The following is a 16,815-nucleotide window of genomic DNA, read 5'->3' as shown; positions in this document are numbered from 1 at the left end:
CCTCAAGAGCAGAAGATAAGTTCCTTCTGATTTGCCCCTGTTAAAGAAAATTACATTTTCTTACCTCTAGTGGAAACAAACAAAAAAAATAACCCTGCCAAAGTTCATTCCTGTTCACAGAAAGGAGAAGAGCAAATAAACTAGACCAACGTAATCTGCTTTCTTAGTTAATCTTTCTTATACATCCCCCTTCCCCCCCCCAAAAAAAAAATGTTCATAGGACTCCCGACTATCTGCTTGCAGGATTAGCTTTTGCAACAAAGTGCTTGAACTTAAAATCAACTGAGAATCAACACAGGTTTTGATGAGAGATGAATCCCAAGCAAATAGAATAGCAATCCACAGTTTATCAGCCTTCACAAGAAGCCATGATGTTTTTTTTCTTGAAGAAGGTGGTTGTAAGCACAGCACTATGTGCCTGGACAGGCTTATCTGATTAGCAAAGCCTAAGAATTTGCTGTGAAATCTCTGTATCAGCCTGATGAGATAGATGAGAGGCATTCTGTTGAAGTATGCCATTCCAGGGGCAGCTCCTGGAGAAGCTATGGCTTTTCTCTTATTTCTTCTTGGAAGAGGAATAATTACTATCGCCTGTGGGTTCAGTTCACTGCCTTTGTTGTAGACCTTTTCTGCTTCACAGCTGTTTGTTTTGGATATATTCTGAAAGAAGGGCTGGTGTTCAGTGTTAAAACACAGGAGCAAGGTCCAGGTGGAACAGGGATAGAGGAAAGCTCTTCTATTACTTATTCACATTCCCAGCCAAGACAAAGGTGCCATTTTACTATTGTAATCCCTTGCTCTACCAAGCAAAGAAACAAAGACTCCTTAGCAGAGAAACACCCTGAAAAATAATGGGTACAAGGAAGTAATTTCCATGTTTGCAGAAGCCAAAAGGAACAACGGTAATGTGAATCATGGTTCTTGAGAGACCGTCTCCCCACTGTCTCTTCTTAAGGTAGTGTTGCAAGTAACAAATGCTGCTTCTGAAAGGTATAGAGGCCTCAGTTTCCTAAGATCTGAGGAAAACAGAGCTCCAAAACATGTTCAAGCCTTCAAAAATCTACCTCTTGAACTTTTAAGTTTACAGGTGACCAATATAATCATATGAAGCAATCATTAAAGTTCTCTGGGGATGGTAAATGAAAGTCTGCCAGGATAGGTTTTGTGTACAAACCAATGGAGATCCCTAAAGCTGTGGTTACATGAAGCAAAACCTTCAGCAGCGATACAACCTTATAAGATTCCTGCCTGTGTACAGTGCCGCCCTCACAGTTGTGGCCATCAATGAAATTTTTAGAGTCAGACAGGCTTCACAAATAAAAGAAAACTACTTCACTATGCTGTCTCATCCATTTTGCAGCATCATTGCACAAGCAATCATGCTGGTACAGCTGAAGGGGTAGTGTGGGAGTAGAAATACCATAAGATAGCTGTTGATGCCAGAAATAACTTCTCTTGCAAACAACTGCCCTAAAGTAGGTAAGTACACTTTCAGTCCTCTGACTGGCAGTATAGAGTCAGTTTCTCTCCACTGACTGTGAAGGGAGCCTAATTCAGGCTTAGTCTGAAGTCAGACCAAGTACACACTTTAATTATAGTTTGATCCATCTCTGTAGAGCAGGTCAAGCTGCATTAGCCAGAGGCATATTCTTAGTTTGTTTCCTCCTCTAGCAAATAAACCTAATGTGCACTTATGATGAACCTCCATAAGTGTCCTCTGCACCCCTCAGTCACTCCAAGGACATCGCAAGCCTTTGCTGTAAATCTGTTTGGCAAACACGCACAGTTAACAAAGAAAAACCCTTCCATCAAAAAGTTACTTCACTCTGTCAGTTATGGGATTTAAGGTGTAATCTCCCCAGAGGCCTCCTATCAGGTAAGTACCTCACTTCAGAGAACAGCTTCTGTAATTCCCGTCCCTCATTGAGCACTTCTCCTGCATAGGCTGTTCAAGTGGCTCTCAAGAAGCAGCTTACTCAGTGATGGAACAGCCACTAACTACAGCTGGAGATTTTGTGCACTCATGGTCAGTGTGGATCCACAGATCACTTCATGACACTGCTGTGGCCCAAAGATTCTATTTGCTGGAAATCTTTTTCTTTTATAACTAACAGTGTTATACATAGCATTGGGAATTAACAACTACACTGATTGGACCCAAAAATTTTGTGATTTTACTCAAAGAAATATCTTTGGGTAAATTTTAACTTTATAGCATTGGTATAAATCTGCTTATGGAGGTGGACATGTGGTATAAAGTGCCTGCCTGTGCTCCTGGGAACACCTGTTTGCATGATGAAGGAGTAAAGAAAATGCACCTAAGAGTCATATCTGCTTTCTTTAAATCTTTTCTGTACAGGGTGTCTCCTTAGTGTGAGAATTACAGTTGTATGAGGTGAGGGAAAAGGGGAGGAAAGAGCTCTGCTCTGATTCAAGGCACTAACATTTAAACAAAATAAATACATAATTTTGACATGAGTTCACATATGCCTGCACATACAGACTAGAAGGTAAAATCAGACATGGTGGAGCACAGTAACTGAAGTTACAGCTGTTCAGAGATGTGCTCTGACAAATGTGAGCATCCAGCCTCCATAAAATACTGAATAAACTTGATCTGCATATTGCAAGCTTAATGTTGACTTACCAGAAATAATTAACAAGAATTATGAACATTCACTAATAACATCAGAAATGAGCACACCACAGACAAGCTATCTGACTAGATGAAGGAACTCACGACACAAGCTCTATGTGCAGACACTCAGTAGTTGTACTCCACAGAAACTGCAAGTAGCTGGGTGATATCTCTGCTAAAATACATTATAATTAGCTGCTGTGTTCTGGTTTTTTTTTGAGGTTGATGGTGCTGAAGAATCCACCACACCAGGTGAAAATAAAGCAACCAGTAAGTTCCAGTCCATAGGAGTTCAAGTAGAGGAGGAGAAGTGGTGAGTAAAAGTTAATACTGTTTTTCTAAAGTAAATAATTATGTCACAACTAATTTTTAAGAGCCCTAGTTCCTCTGACCCCATGACCACATAAGCCTGCTTCCTGGATGAATTGTTAGATCACCCAGCTGAAAAGCTGAGTCTTATAAATGTTGTAGCTCTTATTTCTCAGAGGGGATTTTTCAGGACCAGTGAGAGAACTGGAAGATAAGTGCCATATACACTTGTAATAAGCTCTTTTTCCTCAGGAAATCTACCTAAACAGTGGACAGTGTTCCAGTTGGGGTATTACTCTTGAGATGGCTGCAGCAGCATGGAAATTATGTGGAAAAGTTTACCTTGTTTTTCAGCAGAATAATATCAGCCACGTGTAGCAGTGCAGTGGCAGAGCCAAACTGATTGCTTTTACTCAGGTATCTCTCCCAGACATCTCTGCATTACAATTGCTCCCTTGCAAAAAAAATGTTGAGATTGCAAAGCAAGCCTGCAAAACTCGGTTCTCTCTCCAGTGTGCAGTATACCATGAATCAGTAAACAAATATGGTCTGAGAAAAATTTTAAAAATTAAAAAAAAAACAGAACAGTTGTCACAGAAGCACAAAGACCTTTCTGATGACAAATTGCAGTTACACTGCAGGGCAGCATAACTGGACATAGCACTTTCCAGCTGCATAAAGTTTTTGAGTGCTTGACCACAACTGCAGATTTTAATTCCTGCCAAAAACTGAACTCAGGGGCTGAAGAAAAGCCAGGCTCTCCCCTTGCCTCTGAATGTGCAGGCCTGCCCAGTGTTGCTGTGGCTCTAAGCACCCACCCAAGTCTTTGCATGCTTTTTGCAACCCACTTGGGCACGGTGAAACTTTTCAATCCTGGAGTCATTTTCTTGATAACTCTCTGTACCATGACGTGTCATAGGAAAAGCCTCGGTGATCAATGAGGAAAGAGTCACCCTTGAAATCTCTTCAGAGAAAATCTGGGTGGAGCAAATCTGAGCTGACAAAATTAGGGCCCTCTCTCTCCTCTGTCTCGCAACTGCAGGAGCAAGTGGAGATGTCCTTTTTTACACTGTTTTTTTCCTACATCTGCTAAAAATACTCAAAAATAACACATTATCTACACCATTTTCAATTCAACCATATCTTCCTGTCAAGTATCAGAGTACTTTCTTGTGGTTTTAAAAGGCTAAAGTGATTTCAGCAAAAAGAAATGTTATTTTGCAATGACCCTGCTAGGCTGTTACCAAGTTCCTCATTAACCTGCTAAAACATCTCTTGCTTTAGGCATTTATTTATGTTAGATCTTAGCCCCATTTACCCACAACTCTTCCAGCTAGATAAATGAGCACACTAGAATAGATGCTGAAGGACCATTTCACTTCAGGCAGAGCACAAAGGAAATAACTACCCCAAAAGCCCAACCCTCCCCTTCCCCACAAAGAAAGAAAGAAATGGCTGTTTGTAAATACCTTACTTCCAAAGTCCTCTCTCTACTGCAGTTTTTATTGCTCCAGAGAAAAACGTAAGATTTGCCTGTGAGAGTCTGCCCTAAGAAAGCAATATTTCTGCATTACTTTCTGGCAGCTGTGTTTGGGGGTTTCCTTGCTGATAAAGTTGAGCTTGCTGCTGTTTGGAGCAGACAGGCAAGAAGCAATCTATCATGGACTTTCAGAAATGATCCGGCTGATAAAGGATAGCCCCTAATCCTTAGAAAATGAGTGCACTCAAGACACAAAGGGCTTATCATCACAGTTGGGCACTTATATTCTTTTTTTTTCCCAAACACAGCAGGACACAATATATTGATTATCTGTTGCAGGAATAGAATTGTAAATACAGTGCATTCTTCGCTGCCCCCACACCAAAACATCTGCAAAGCCTAAAAAAGCCCTTTTGAGTTGAATCTTTGAGAAATTAATGTTTTTAAAAATATTCCAGTCTTCAGAAATATTAAATAAGTATAAAATGAGAAGAATGACACTGCAGAAGGGATAAATACAGTAAATTGATCATGTTTCCTTGCCAGTCTAAGCTATTAAGTGCACTGTTACAAAATAAGAAAGCTCTTTGCCTAATGCACCAAAAGCTTACCACACTTTCAATCCTCTTCTTTGCTTCCTGCTTTTTCCTCCCCCTTTCCCTCACCTCATACAACTGCCATTCTTACACTAAGGAGTCTTACCTCCTCATGTCCTTTTAAATATTCCTGCTTCTCTGCTTGGACCAAATAAGCAAAAGGTTTTACCCCCATTTCTTGATCTAAGTAACGCAAAAACAGAGCGTCTTCAGAGGACAGCTCTCTCTCTTCAATATTCCATCTTGACTCAGACCTTTCACTGGCCCTTCACTCTCTGTAACCTGGGATTCCTGCCAAGACAAATGCCTCAGTCCGCCTACCCTTCTTGTACTGCTCAAAGGAAAAGCGTGCCTGCTGCTACCTGACCATATTACAACTGGATCAACCGCTGCTATTCATCTTATCATCAGTTCTTTATGCTGCCTGGTCTCAATAATCTTTTTCATGCTCATTCCCTAACTGCAGCTCTGTGATTTCTAGCATTTATAGAGTATCCCTGTCAAGTCCTTCTCTTGGGAAAAAAATTGGTATGCAGTTCTTTTCACCTCGTGATCTTCCTGCTGTTACTGTCTTATCTCTCACCTGATCTTCACCATGATGCTGACAAAACCCTAACCAAAATATTCCTCCCCTTTCCTTACATGACCCACCCCTTCCAGGGCAATTTTGAAATGTATATCTAAAATGAAGCTGATCAGTGGAATCTCAGGGCACTTCCATTTCTGTCCATTTCTGTTTGCCCTTTCTCTCTACCTGTGACTTCTTGACCTCAAAGGACCACCTTCAATTTCTCACTTACAGAAGATAATTGAGTTGTTAGAAATCAACCAGTTAGAAGTCAACCAGTTCTAATGACCCAGAGAAAAAGAAGTAATATATTCTGCATGCATCCTTCTTAAATAAGGGGCTCTCAGTCCCATAGATCTATAATCACTTTTAGTCTCTCTTGCATTTTACCTTATCTGCCACTATATCTCCTCCCATTACATTCTCACCCCCAAAATTGCCTTGCTCATTGCTCTAGATGTACCATCAGCTGGTAATTGTACTTAAATTGCCATCATAAGTGTTTTTGAATACTGAAACAGTGGTAGTTTCTGAAGTAAGAACACTGCTGTAGGGAATGGGGTTGGAGCAGGAATATTGTTCTGGCCATTAGAAGACATGGCACCATATCTGCTAATTCCTTCTGCAGTTTGTTTTGTTCTGCTGACAGCAGCTGCAACCTTAGCAGAGAAGCCCACAGCTGAGAAGAGTACACAGCCAATGGGTAAAGTAAAGCAGACTGAATTTAATGTAAGTGCCTCTGAGATTCACCATGCATCACTTGGTTTGAAATGTGCATCTTTTCTGGGGTTTTGGATTTAGTCTTTTTTTTAGGACTGAAATAAGTTCTCTAAGTTGAATTGTAAACGTTTTGCAAAAAAAAGCAAAAGAAGACTTAGAAGCTGCGACTTGAATGCTAACAAGTGACCGTGCTGTTGTTGTTCAAAACACTTCGTTCTGTTGTTCTCCGTACTGGTTTATCCAGTCTGAGGTTTCATGGCTTTCTGCACCTTAGGCCAGATATCTGCTGCAGTTCTCTGAAGCTGTAATTATTACATCTTGTGCCTGCAGGGCACAACTGAGTACAAAAGGGCCAAACCTGAAAGCAAAGGAAGAAGCAAACCTTCTTTTTAACAATTACCAGCAACTTATGACAACTTTTTTTTTTTGTAGACTTGTGAATGTTTTATATAGTAGAATTAGTGAAAACTTAGGCATTAGCTTCAGCAGCATTCCTATAGTAGGAAGCTTTAACTGAGTACCAATAAAAAAAGGCTCATGTGGGACACAGTATTTTGCAAGTGTGAAACATCCTGAAAATGAGTGAGGAAGCTGTGTCAGAGGCTAAAATTACCAGCTATTAGGCATTTTGTGTAGATGAGCTGGAGGCAGGCAGATAGTGGGTGCCTTCCTGCATTTCCATTTTATTCAACATACATTTCCTTGGACGAATTTTTTTTTTTTAAATTTGAGCTCATGCTATATTCTATTGCCAAGTTGTTTTTCTTTTGAAGATAGGTTACATAATCCAGTGCCAAGAATCTGTCAAGCAAGCCTGTACTATTATATAGATAAAACAAAGGCAAAAAAAGTAGGTCATTCTATTCCATTTGTTAAGCAGAGTCCAGTTTTGGTGGTATTAGCTAATACTGAACCCAGTAAGAGTACACCCTTGAAAGACTTGAAATGTCTTGACAGCCTCCTGTCAAGTACACCTTGATGTTTTCACATTTGGGTTTTGGTGTACACTGAGAAGCCAGAGCGTTTACTGAAAATACAAATGGTCATCTGAAACAGAAGGCTATCAGAGTTTAGGACTCTGGATAAAGCAGAAGGTGGCTGTGATGTGGAGATAGGGGAATGGAGAAGAGCGAGCCTGGGTTAAGGCGTTTGCTTTTCTCTCCAGTGCTACGGAAGGCGTGGAACACTACACCTGGGTCTCAGTGAACCCTGACTAAATGCCTTAAAAGAAATCCTGTGTGAGCATGTGCCTGTGTTGTGTTTTTGTGTTGTGTGTTTGCATGCACGCAATTCAGTGCAGATAAGGGATTTGTCAGGTTGGTGGCCAAAATAAAGCAATTTCTAAAAACAATAGCATAGATTGGACCAATAGATTTTCACTGTAATGTCAACCTAAAGCTAGTGTCTTTCTAGCCACTAATAGCTGTATAAAAAAAAAAGCTTTTCTCTGCCAGGGGCTAGTAGCAAATACTTAGGAAAAGTGTAAAGGAGTGTCTGTAAAGTATAAAGGGTGTGTATTGAACACTACTTCTCCCAGTAGACATTCTCAAATTAGTATTCTGTTGTTCAGGGACTTCTTATGCCTGATATGACATCTGTGTAATGGCTCTTCCTGGATCTATCTCCTGTGAATTTGATCAGATTCTCTTTGAACTTACTTTTACCTTTGGTTTTCCCAGGATTCTGTGACAATTTGATTACATATTGTGTGAAGAAGTGCTTCCTTTCACTAGATGTAGATCTTTAGACCTCTAAGCCTTGCAGCTTGCCACTTTCCTCCCCACAGTTATTGCACTCTGAGAAATAGTGAAACATCACCTGGTCAGGATTTCACATGTCTCTCATAGTCTTCTTCAGCCATCTAAACCTTTTCTCCTATGGAAATCATACCATCTCTTCAATGATCCTTGTCCTCTCTTTCTAACTTTTTCTGCTGTATCAGTCCCTAGAAAAATGCTTTTCTCTGCTTGCCAAAGGATAAATACTACCAAGCTGAAAATGCTCACTCCATACTTTTCAGTTTGCTGGTGCATATTGTGCACAACTACAGTGGCATAACCATGTCTTTTTCATCATTTAACAATACCTGTTTCAAAAGAATCATAAGCAGCAGGCACTATGATAAAATGTTTGAATTCTAGGCCATTATAAAACAAAATATGTATACAATCTATTAGTAAAATTTTCCAGGGATTTGTGTGGCTGAGAAGTTAATTTGAGCTTTCTTCTGCAGAGGAATTGGCTTTTTTTCTTTTAATTGGATAACCTTTCTCAACTCCTGTTTTGCTTTGCTTTCCTCCTCTCAAAGCCCCAGATCAACAGCCACTAATTTCCTCTATCAGCAGGACCTATTATGGTCCTCCTCGAAGTCTGCTGCACTCCTCCTGAGCTATCTGGATGCACCAGGTATACAGGACATTAAATTCTCCCTCAGTATCCTTCCATCTCCTCCCTCCCCAAATGCAAACTAAATATACTTGATGAAATTTTTCTGTCAGTTGTACTTGCCTAATTAGCTATTGCTCTTCAGTGGAAGGTGGAATATAAACGAAAGGGAGTGAAATCATGCCCAGTCTCCATCTCCATCTCCACCATCTCTTCAGCATTTTCATCGCTGTTTGACCTCAAATTAAAATAAAACTGGTAAGGGCAAAACAGCCAAAACATCACAGAGAAATGGGTCCTAAAACTAGTTTCAAGTGCAGATGTGAGATTGTGAACAAATTAGCTGCATAAGTGCACAGGCATCCTGAGTGAGTAAGAAGAAGCAGTAGGAATCTGTCCTTATTCAGTTCAAAACTGTGTTAGTTCTGAAGCCTAAATATTACTAATATAAGAAACATCTATTTTAACTACCTTACGATTCTACTTTCTTTTTCATCATGGGGCAAGACAGGTGTCTCCCATCACAATTTGCTGTTCCCTCTACCACCCCCTGCAACGTCATTAAGTATCTCTCACTCTTCACACTTCCCTCTGTTCCTTCTCTGTCAGTCTCTTCACCTCAGATGCCTTGGACTGCAGAAATTGCTGTTTATATAAAGAAAACCCATCCAAAAACCCAAATCCCCAAACCTCCTCTCTCCCCTGTTTTTGCCTTTACGCTCAGGGTTTGTTCTCTGCCTTCAGAAGGTCCAACACAGGGAAACTATGCAAGGTGAAAGGAACCTACCTACAGAGTAGCAGCCACCACAATGAGGGTAACATAGACAGAGGCAGCATGCTAGCTTTGGTGAATAGAGAAGATCATTTTGAAACCAAAATATCTCAGTGCTGGTAGTGGGCACTAAAATTGTAAGAGATGGCAGACACTTAATTATGAAGAAGCAATATAAATACTTATCTGAGTTAAAACCACTTTTTTTAAAATAAATGGAATGTATAATTTTATTTAGTTAGTAGACTCATTGCTATTACTCTCTTATCACTCTCATATGTATGATTTTTAAATGTGACTTGTGAGTTTAGATGTGTAACTTCAAAGAGGTGTGAGTTTTAAAAATTGGAAGATAAACCACTTCTGAAAATTGGGCCCCTTTAACTTTTCATTAATCAGTAACCTAAAATCCTGAGCTACTGACAGTGTTAGCTGCCTCTTGGGCTAGCCTCTGCCTTTGTTAAACTGCACAACAATTAGAGGTACTTACCTCAATTAACAGTGAGCTTTCGTGGAAAAAGAGAGATGCTTGTTTATTTGCTTGCAATGAGAAAAAAAGTTTATGCAATCATTTCAAGAAAAATGAGTGTAGCACTGTGAGGTGTGACTGCCAGTCTTAAGAAGAGTGGCAGAATCTGAATAATTCCTTCCTCACTGAGCTACCCAGAAAAAGCTTTCTAAACATGCTCTGTTTGTGCTCTCCAAAGCTTTCGCAGGTTTACGCGATCTAACAGTGTAACAACAGCCGTGCAAGCAGACCTGGATTTCCATGAGAACTTTGAAATAATCGACCCTCAAGAGGACAATACATGTTCTGGACAAATATCAAGACAATTTTCCCGAGATGCAAGCACCTCTACCGTTAGCATACAAGGGTCAGGAAACCATTACCATGCATGTGCAGTGGATGATGACTTTGAGACAGATTTTGATCCATCAATTTTACCTCCTCCTGACCCCTGGATTGACTCTATTACTGAAGATCCTCTGGAAGCTGTTCAAAGGTCAGTGTGCCCACGCGATGGCCACTGGTTTCTGAAGCTACTTCAGGCAGAGAGAGATCGTATGGAGGGTTGGTGCCAACAGATGGAGAGAGAAGAACGTGAAAACAACTTACCTGAGGACAGTAAGTAACTGCATACAATAATATTTCAACTGCAAAGTATTTAATATAGGTCAAATTCACTCCAGTGAATTCTGTATTGTGCCCTTTTTTGTTTAACTAATGAAACTACGGTTGTGATTCTCAGAAGGACTGTATGTATGTATGTTTGTAATAATCCTTATTAAAGCTGACAGGGAATGCAAATGCTCGACACTTCTGAAACTCCAGTGGTATTAGCTTTTGGGATTGCATAGTTCAATGGATAATTAGGAGAGCGTGGTTAGGGATCCTGTAGTATTAGTGTTTCTTCAATCTTCCATTTGAAATCACTTCTCATAACCTTAGAATATAATTTAACAGATTGTAGTTCCTTTTCATTAAATTCATATTTTAGTTGCCTTTTCAGATGATGATTGACATCAGAGTATTTAGATGCTTGTCCCAACTGAAAGAGATTTCAGTTATGCTTCCAAGTTGTTCTCTATCTTCCACTCTCCAGCCTCCCTTCATCTACCTTGCAGTTCTCATTTGACTTTGATCGTCCCAGTAAAACAAGCTCTTAATGTGTGTCAAAAAACACACACATCCAAACCACATCTCAGTTGTCACTGCTGCCAGAAATATTATTCCACGTGTAAGGTAATGGAAATGTCTAATAAGCCTTCATTACTAAGAAGGATTGAGAGTTGAGTAGCTCACGTCTTATTCATTCACTCCAGTTAGGGCAGAAGGTCTGAACATGTGCTTCACTGTCCATATTTTTTTTCTCCCAGTAAAAATTGAAGTTTTTTCCATTTACTTCCATTTCAAGGAGCAGTATTATTGCTAGCTGTCAAGTTTTGGACATAGGTAAACCTGTGAGCTAAGGAGCATGCTCTCTGTGAATGAAGCTTTTTCAAATTCTGGCAAGGAGCTTCTAGAGATCACTAAGAAGCAGCTGCATGTAGAGAATTCAGTTTTTGTATAATTTAGGCACACCTAAGCATATTTTCCTGGATATACACATAACACTTTTACGACCCCCAGATTATCTCCTACCAAAGCAAAGACTACTACTTCAGCTCCAGGACTGCTTCTTCAAAATTTCTAAACCTTTCTTTCAAGAAGAGAGATATTTGAATTTGTTTGAGATGTGAAGCTTTTGATTTATGAAAGGAAAGAAATTAACAGTGGCAAAAAAAAATTACGTTCTTGGAAATACATAAGCTACTTCTGCTGGAACTTTCTATTCAACCCAATGAATGAAAAAGCTTGATCTAGATAGTGACTATTGTAAGCAATTAGAAATTGACTTTTAATGGCAAGTATGAGATAACCTTAACATTAAGATATGTAAAGGTTTCATATTTCTACAAAATTTCTGCTATATAATAGGCTAACAATTTCTTCTGAAGGAAAAATATAGAAGGTTTGACCTTCAAAGCAAATTCACGTTGCCCAAGTTTTAGAATATTTGAATCTCATTTTTGATTTACATTTTCAATACATTCAAAAATCTCTTTGAACACATATCAGAATAAAAGGGTTTCTGTTGTTACTATGCAAGAAATAAACCTCATGAACTAAGAGATTCTTGAAAAAGAAGAGTGAACACACAAGTAGGAAATACAAAATATTTATAAGTCTAAGCCACAAAGCTCAATTACTTTCTCTTTGCCACAACAACTTAGGCTGGACATAAGGAAAACGTTCTGTGATGAGAGTGGTGATGCACTGGAACAGGTTGCCCAGAGAAGTTGTGGATGCCCCATTCCTGGAGGTGTTCAAGACCATGTTGGATGGGACTTTGAGCAACCTGGTCTAGTGGAAGATGTCCCTACTTATGGCAGTGGGGGCTGGAACTAGATGATCTTAAGGTCATCTCCAACCCAAACTATTCTGTCATTCTGTGAACTGATAATACTGGAAAAACCTGTAAATATTTTTTGTTGTGCACCAAAGTAGTTATTAATCTTGGGAAAAGGAACATGGGGTGAATTTTACTAGGCTGATAGATGCAGAACAGCTATATCTGTGTACAGAATTTTCTCTCAATTTCTTGGTGTCTTTGATATATGATAGTTTTAAAGGGCTCTTCTTTGAGCAGTCAGTGGGAGGAGCCAGTTATGGGGAAGATAGACTGTTTGGGCTGGCTATTCCCAATGCTTCCTTACAGGGCACATGGCATGTGTCCTGCAGATTACTCCTGCTCTTCACTTCTTTGACCAGCACTTCTTGTGATTGCAGGAAATGGAAGGAGAAAAAGGGTCACCTGGGTTTTGTAGTCACTGTAGAAGCACTTATTTGGGTGGGACGCTGTCGGCTGCTCCAGCACGTGGCAGTTGCCTCCCACAGAGGCCGTGTGGGGCTTTCTGCCGCGGCTCAGCACTCCCCGCTCTACCTGGTGCCAAGGAAAAACACATGGCCAGGGCCACTCTGTCCGCTCAGCAGTGCCAGAAACAAAAGCCTGGTTGTTACAAACCCTGTCCCGAAATAAGTCTTTTTCATACATCTATAAACTTAAAAGAGAGAGTGGAAAGGAGGAGAAGAGGTGTGTTTGCTTTGCTTTTCCTAGTGAAATATAACCAGAGCAGGGAATGCATCCTTTGTTTTCAACCTGACATCCCCAGCGTGTGTTTGGCCAGATAACAAAATAACGAGAACGTGTGATGAGCGAGGTTTTCTCGATGCCATGGCAGCTGACAGAGGGCTCATCCCCCCAGCGCTCCACGTAAACCGATCCCTGCTTCCTTCAGACAATGCGGGCCTTGTGCGGAACAGCTGTCTCAGGGAGACGGCTCGCTGCTGTTTGACAGTAGCTTGTATGTTACATAGATACGTTGGGTATTATCTAGCTGGGAATGAATCTACCAGATGGGATTGAATGTTTCTAGCTGGGAAATGGAGTCTGCTGCTCTGTATAAAAACAAGCTGTGGTTCAGTGGCTGCACGATGAAATGCCAATATAGAGAGAAATGTGGCTTCCCTTCTACCATGAATTATTTATTGTACAGTATATCCTAGTTTTATCTGAAATAATTTTCTGATAAATCCTTGACATGTGTGACAGGCAGATGAATACTACTCACAGTTTAAACTAGGATACTTGATATGGTTTTGGTTTATTTTGCTGCTACAGGGAAGCTGGCTACAAATTCTAGGGCTCTCATAAAAAAAAAAAAAAAGATGTGTAGCATTTGAGGCTAAACACCTTGTGAGAGTTGATTGACACTTTGGATCAGGCCTCAAGTGAAATCAACTGTTGACCTTTTTTTTGTTTTCTCCTCAACCGTCTGCTTGCTCCTCCTACCTCTCCCCTGCGAAATTTCAAATAGTCAGAGCCTCACTACTGTTGTTGGTGACTTTTGGCTCAGGCTCCTGTTGTAACCATTTATACACACAATTAGCAGCAACAGACCTGGCTCCCTGCACAGCTCTGACTGCTTCTTTTCCCAGTAGTGGTGGGCAAGGCCTCAGCCTGGCTTTTGATGGATTTTTTTGCTGTTGTTTGAATTTCACATGAGGCATTGACCTTCTTGGAAGAACCAGAGGGTTTCATTTTGCCACCCCCAAACCCTCCCTTGAGAAGTTTCTCTTCCATATGGGGTTGTACTGTGGCTGCAATCTGTAAGATAATCATCAGAAGTAAACTGTGGGCCTGATTCACCACAAGTCAGGTGTAATGTGGGTTTAGTGGTGAGGCAAACCAGGCTAATCAAGCAAGAATCAAAAGAGAAAAACAAGGCTCTGACAAGACATGCCATTATAACTCTCTTGCATGCATATTATAGTCCTCTGGGCTAGTTCATGAACAAAGGTTGACCTCAAATCTTCAGGAATCTCACTGCTTAGGATCAGAGCCCCTATAAATTCAGCCAGTTCTGGCAATTTATGCAGTGCTTACACACTATCTGCTGTTTTGGTTTTTTTTTTATTAGTTTCAAAGGAAAGCTTAGGGAATAAAGGCTAGACACAAGAGAAAAAAAGTTAAGGAAAAGGTACTTTTTTTTGTAATAGCTGTACATGGCAAAAGGAAAGGAGACTGTGAGTTCACTCTCAGCCACGAGCAAGGAAAACCACTTGCCATTCCTCTGCAGAGCTTCCCCAAGCAATCTTGGCTCCTGACCTTCAGGAGCAAGGCAGCCTCATCCTGCAGTGGGCTGAGGAAAACGTGCAGGAGGACGATCACCAGCCTGACATGTGGCTGAGGCTTGCTGAAATCTCCCTGGCTACATGCCTTTGGTCATATGCCCAACTCATCCTTTTCATGTTTTGGTTTTCTTTTCTCCGCCAAAGGGACTTCTCCATACACAGGGTTTCTCCAAGGAAAGTCAGCAAGGAAAGCCCTACTAGTGCCCAGAGGCCAGCAAGGCAAAAAGAGAAATCCAAGCAAGGAAACAATCTATTTAGGGAAAAAAAAAAACATTGTGTGCTAATAAAAGCCAAGGAAGTCAGAGAACACATGGAAACTGGTTTAATCCAAATGAACAGCATTTGCTCATATAGACAACCCTATTAATTTCAGTGAGATCACTCCTATAAGTATATATGACTCAAAGCAAGAACTACTCCTTCCCTAGTTTGTTCCATTTGGCTGTTTTCTCCTTAATAGCTGAGCTTAAGACCTGAGCAGTAGCTTTAACTTTGAATTTCCTGGCTTTTGTCATGCTTGGCGTTATTTAAATGTAGGTCTGCCAACATGAATAGGCTAAAATGCTGGTCCATCCTGGCTTGGAAATGGATTGTGACAGCTCTATGGCAGAATTGCTTCATATGCATAGTGCCCAGCCAACATCTGAAACGCAAATGTCAGGCTGTGTCCCTGTAATTTCAGCCTGTTGTTCCTGCCACTTGCTCCTGGGTGCAATGAGCAAGTCCGTGGTATTCTGTTCCCTAGCCTGGGCCCTGCCTATCAACCAGGTGTTTTCACATTAAGGGCTTTTTACAGTCACAGTCCTAAAATGCCTCTTTTGTCACTTGTTAGAACCTGGGGCTGTCAAAGTTGAAATGCAAATACATCAGTTGGTGTTTTAAGGCCAAAAAATGCTGCCCCTTCTCAAAATTCCCCTGGCTTCTATGTGATGACTTTTCACATGACTTCAGGTGGGTTTTGTTATTTTCTTATATATTGTTATGCTTGTTACACACAGAGTCATCTTCCAAGGTAGAGCAGATGACAATAACACCATTTTTTGCTTGTTTCACAATTCCTTTTTTTGTTGTTTTATTTCTTTTCCTATGAAGACACGGAGGGAGGAGATACATAGAACTCTACAATTTCAGAGCAGATCCTATGCAATTCTTAGACCCAAGCGAGAACTTACTGCTTGAACAGCATGTAGTGCAAGTCTATTTTTAAAAATGTTTTAAAAGAACATGTTGGGGGATTAGAGACACAAGGAAATTCACTGGCATGTGTCTATCCTAGAAAAACATTCTGCAACCTCTAGTTAAGAACAGTAATAGTGACAAGGCACTCCACAATAGCTGAATTCCATCCAAGTAGCTATACTGAAGCAGTTCTTCCTGAATAGACGTAATTGCCTATTTTTAAAAAATTGTCACATGAGAGAACGAGATTTACAAGGAAGAGAGGTCAAAGCAAGGAGGGAGGAAAACCAAAAAAAAAAAGGAAAAATTCAAACTATAAAACCAAAACACTGCAGTACACACACTTCTCCCTCTGGGGAAGGGGTGACAGCAAAGCATATGATGGATGTTAATAATGTTGCTTAATGCATTACTGGAAGGCATTCAGATCCGACAGTGCTGAGTGTGCTGTATAGCCCTGTATGGAATAGAAAGCAGACATGAATAACATTATATAGGTGTTTAAATCCATTATGATTGCATCTTGATGGGTCAGGATTTTTTGTTGCTTGGTTTTATATATTTTCTTTGTATCCTATTAGCTGAACACATCAACTTGAATGTTTGTGTTTTCCCTCCAGTACCTTATCTCCCTAGCTGTTAAAAATTTCTCTAATTCTTTTCTGATGTGTTTTGAGTATTATCTTTGCAATTCCATGTACTTCTTGATATTTGGCTTCAAACCTTGAAGGCTTTTCTTCTAAGGAAATATCAGTCTATTTTTACTTTTTGGTTTCTCACTAAACCTTGGCCTTTCTCTTTGGCACTGGAGGTTTTGACTGAGTAAGCACTCTGCCTTGAAACACTAAAAGCAACTTGGGTTTGGAAACAAAAATTAGGCTATTGATAAGGTTTTGTGCCTTCTGGAGCGATTCCTTTCAGCTTTTTGCATG

General features: G+C 40.3%; 1 protein-coding gene across 11 annotated transcripts in view; it reads left to right on the top strand.

Moving 5' to 3' along the window:
- Positions 1-16,815, top strand: part of DLGAP1 (DLG associated protein 1) — a 414,943-nt gene that overhangs the window by 386,416 nt on the left and 11,712 nt on the right. For all 11 annotated transcript variants that reach the window (XM_032685073.1, XM_032685018.1, XM_032685049.1 and 8 more), the window contains 2 exons: positions 2,860-2,951; positions 10,176-10,594. In XM_032685073.1, the coding sequence (XP_032540964.1) occupies positions 2,860-2,951; positions 10,176-10,594 (511 nt within the window). The remainder of the gene's footprint in view (positions 1-2,859; positions 2,952-10,175; positions 10,595-16,815) is intronic.

Source organism: Chiroxiphia lanceolata, chromosome 1 (assembly GCF_009829145.1).
Source record: "Chiroxiphia lanceolata isolate bChiLan1 chromosome 1, bChiLan1.pri, whole genome shotgun sequence".
NCBI lineage: Eukaryota > Metazoa > Chordata > Aves > Passeriformes > Pipridae > Chiroxiphia > Chiroxiphia lanceolata.
Note: the sequence above shows the minus strand (reverse complement) of the source record. Positions and strands in the feature narration are given on the sequence as shown.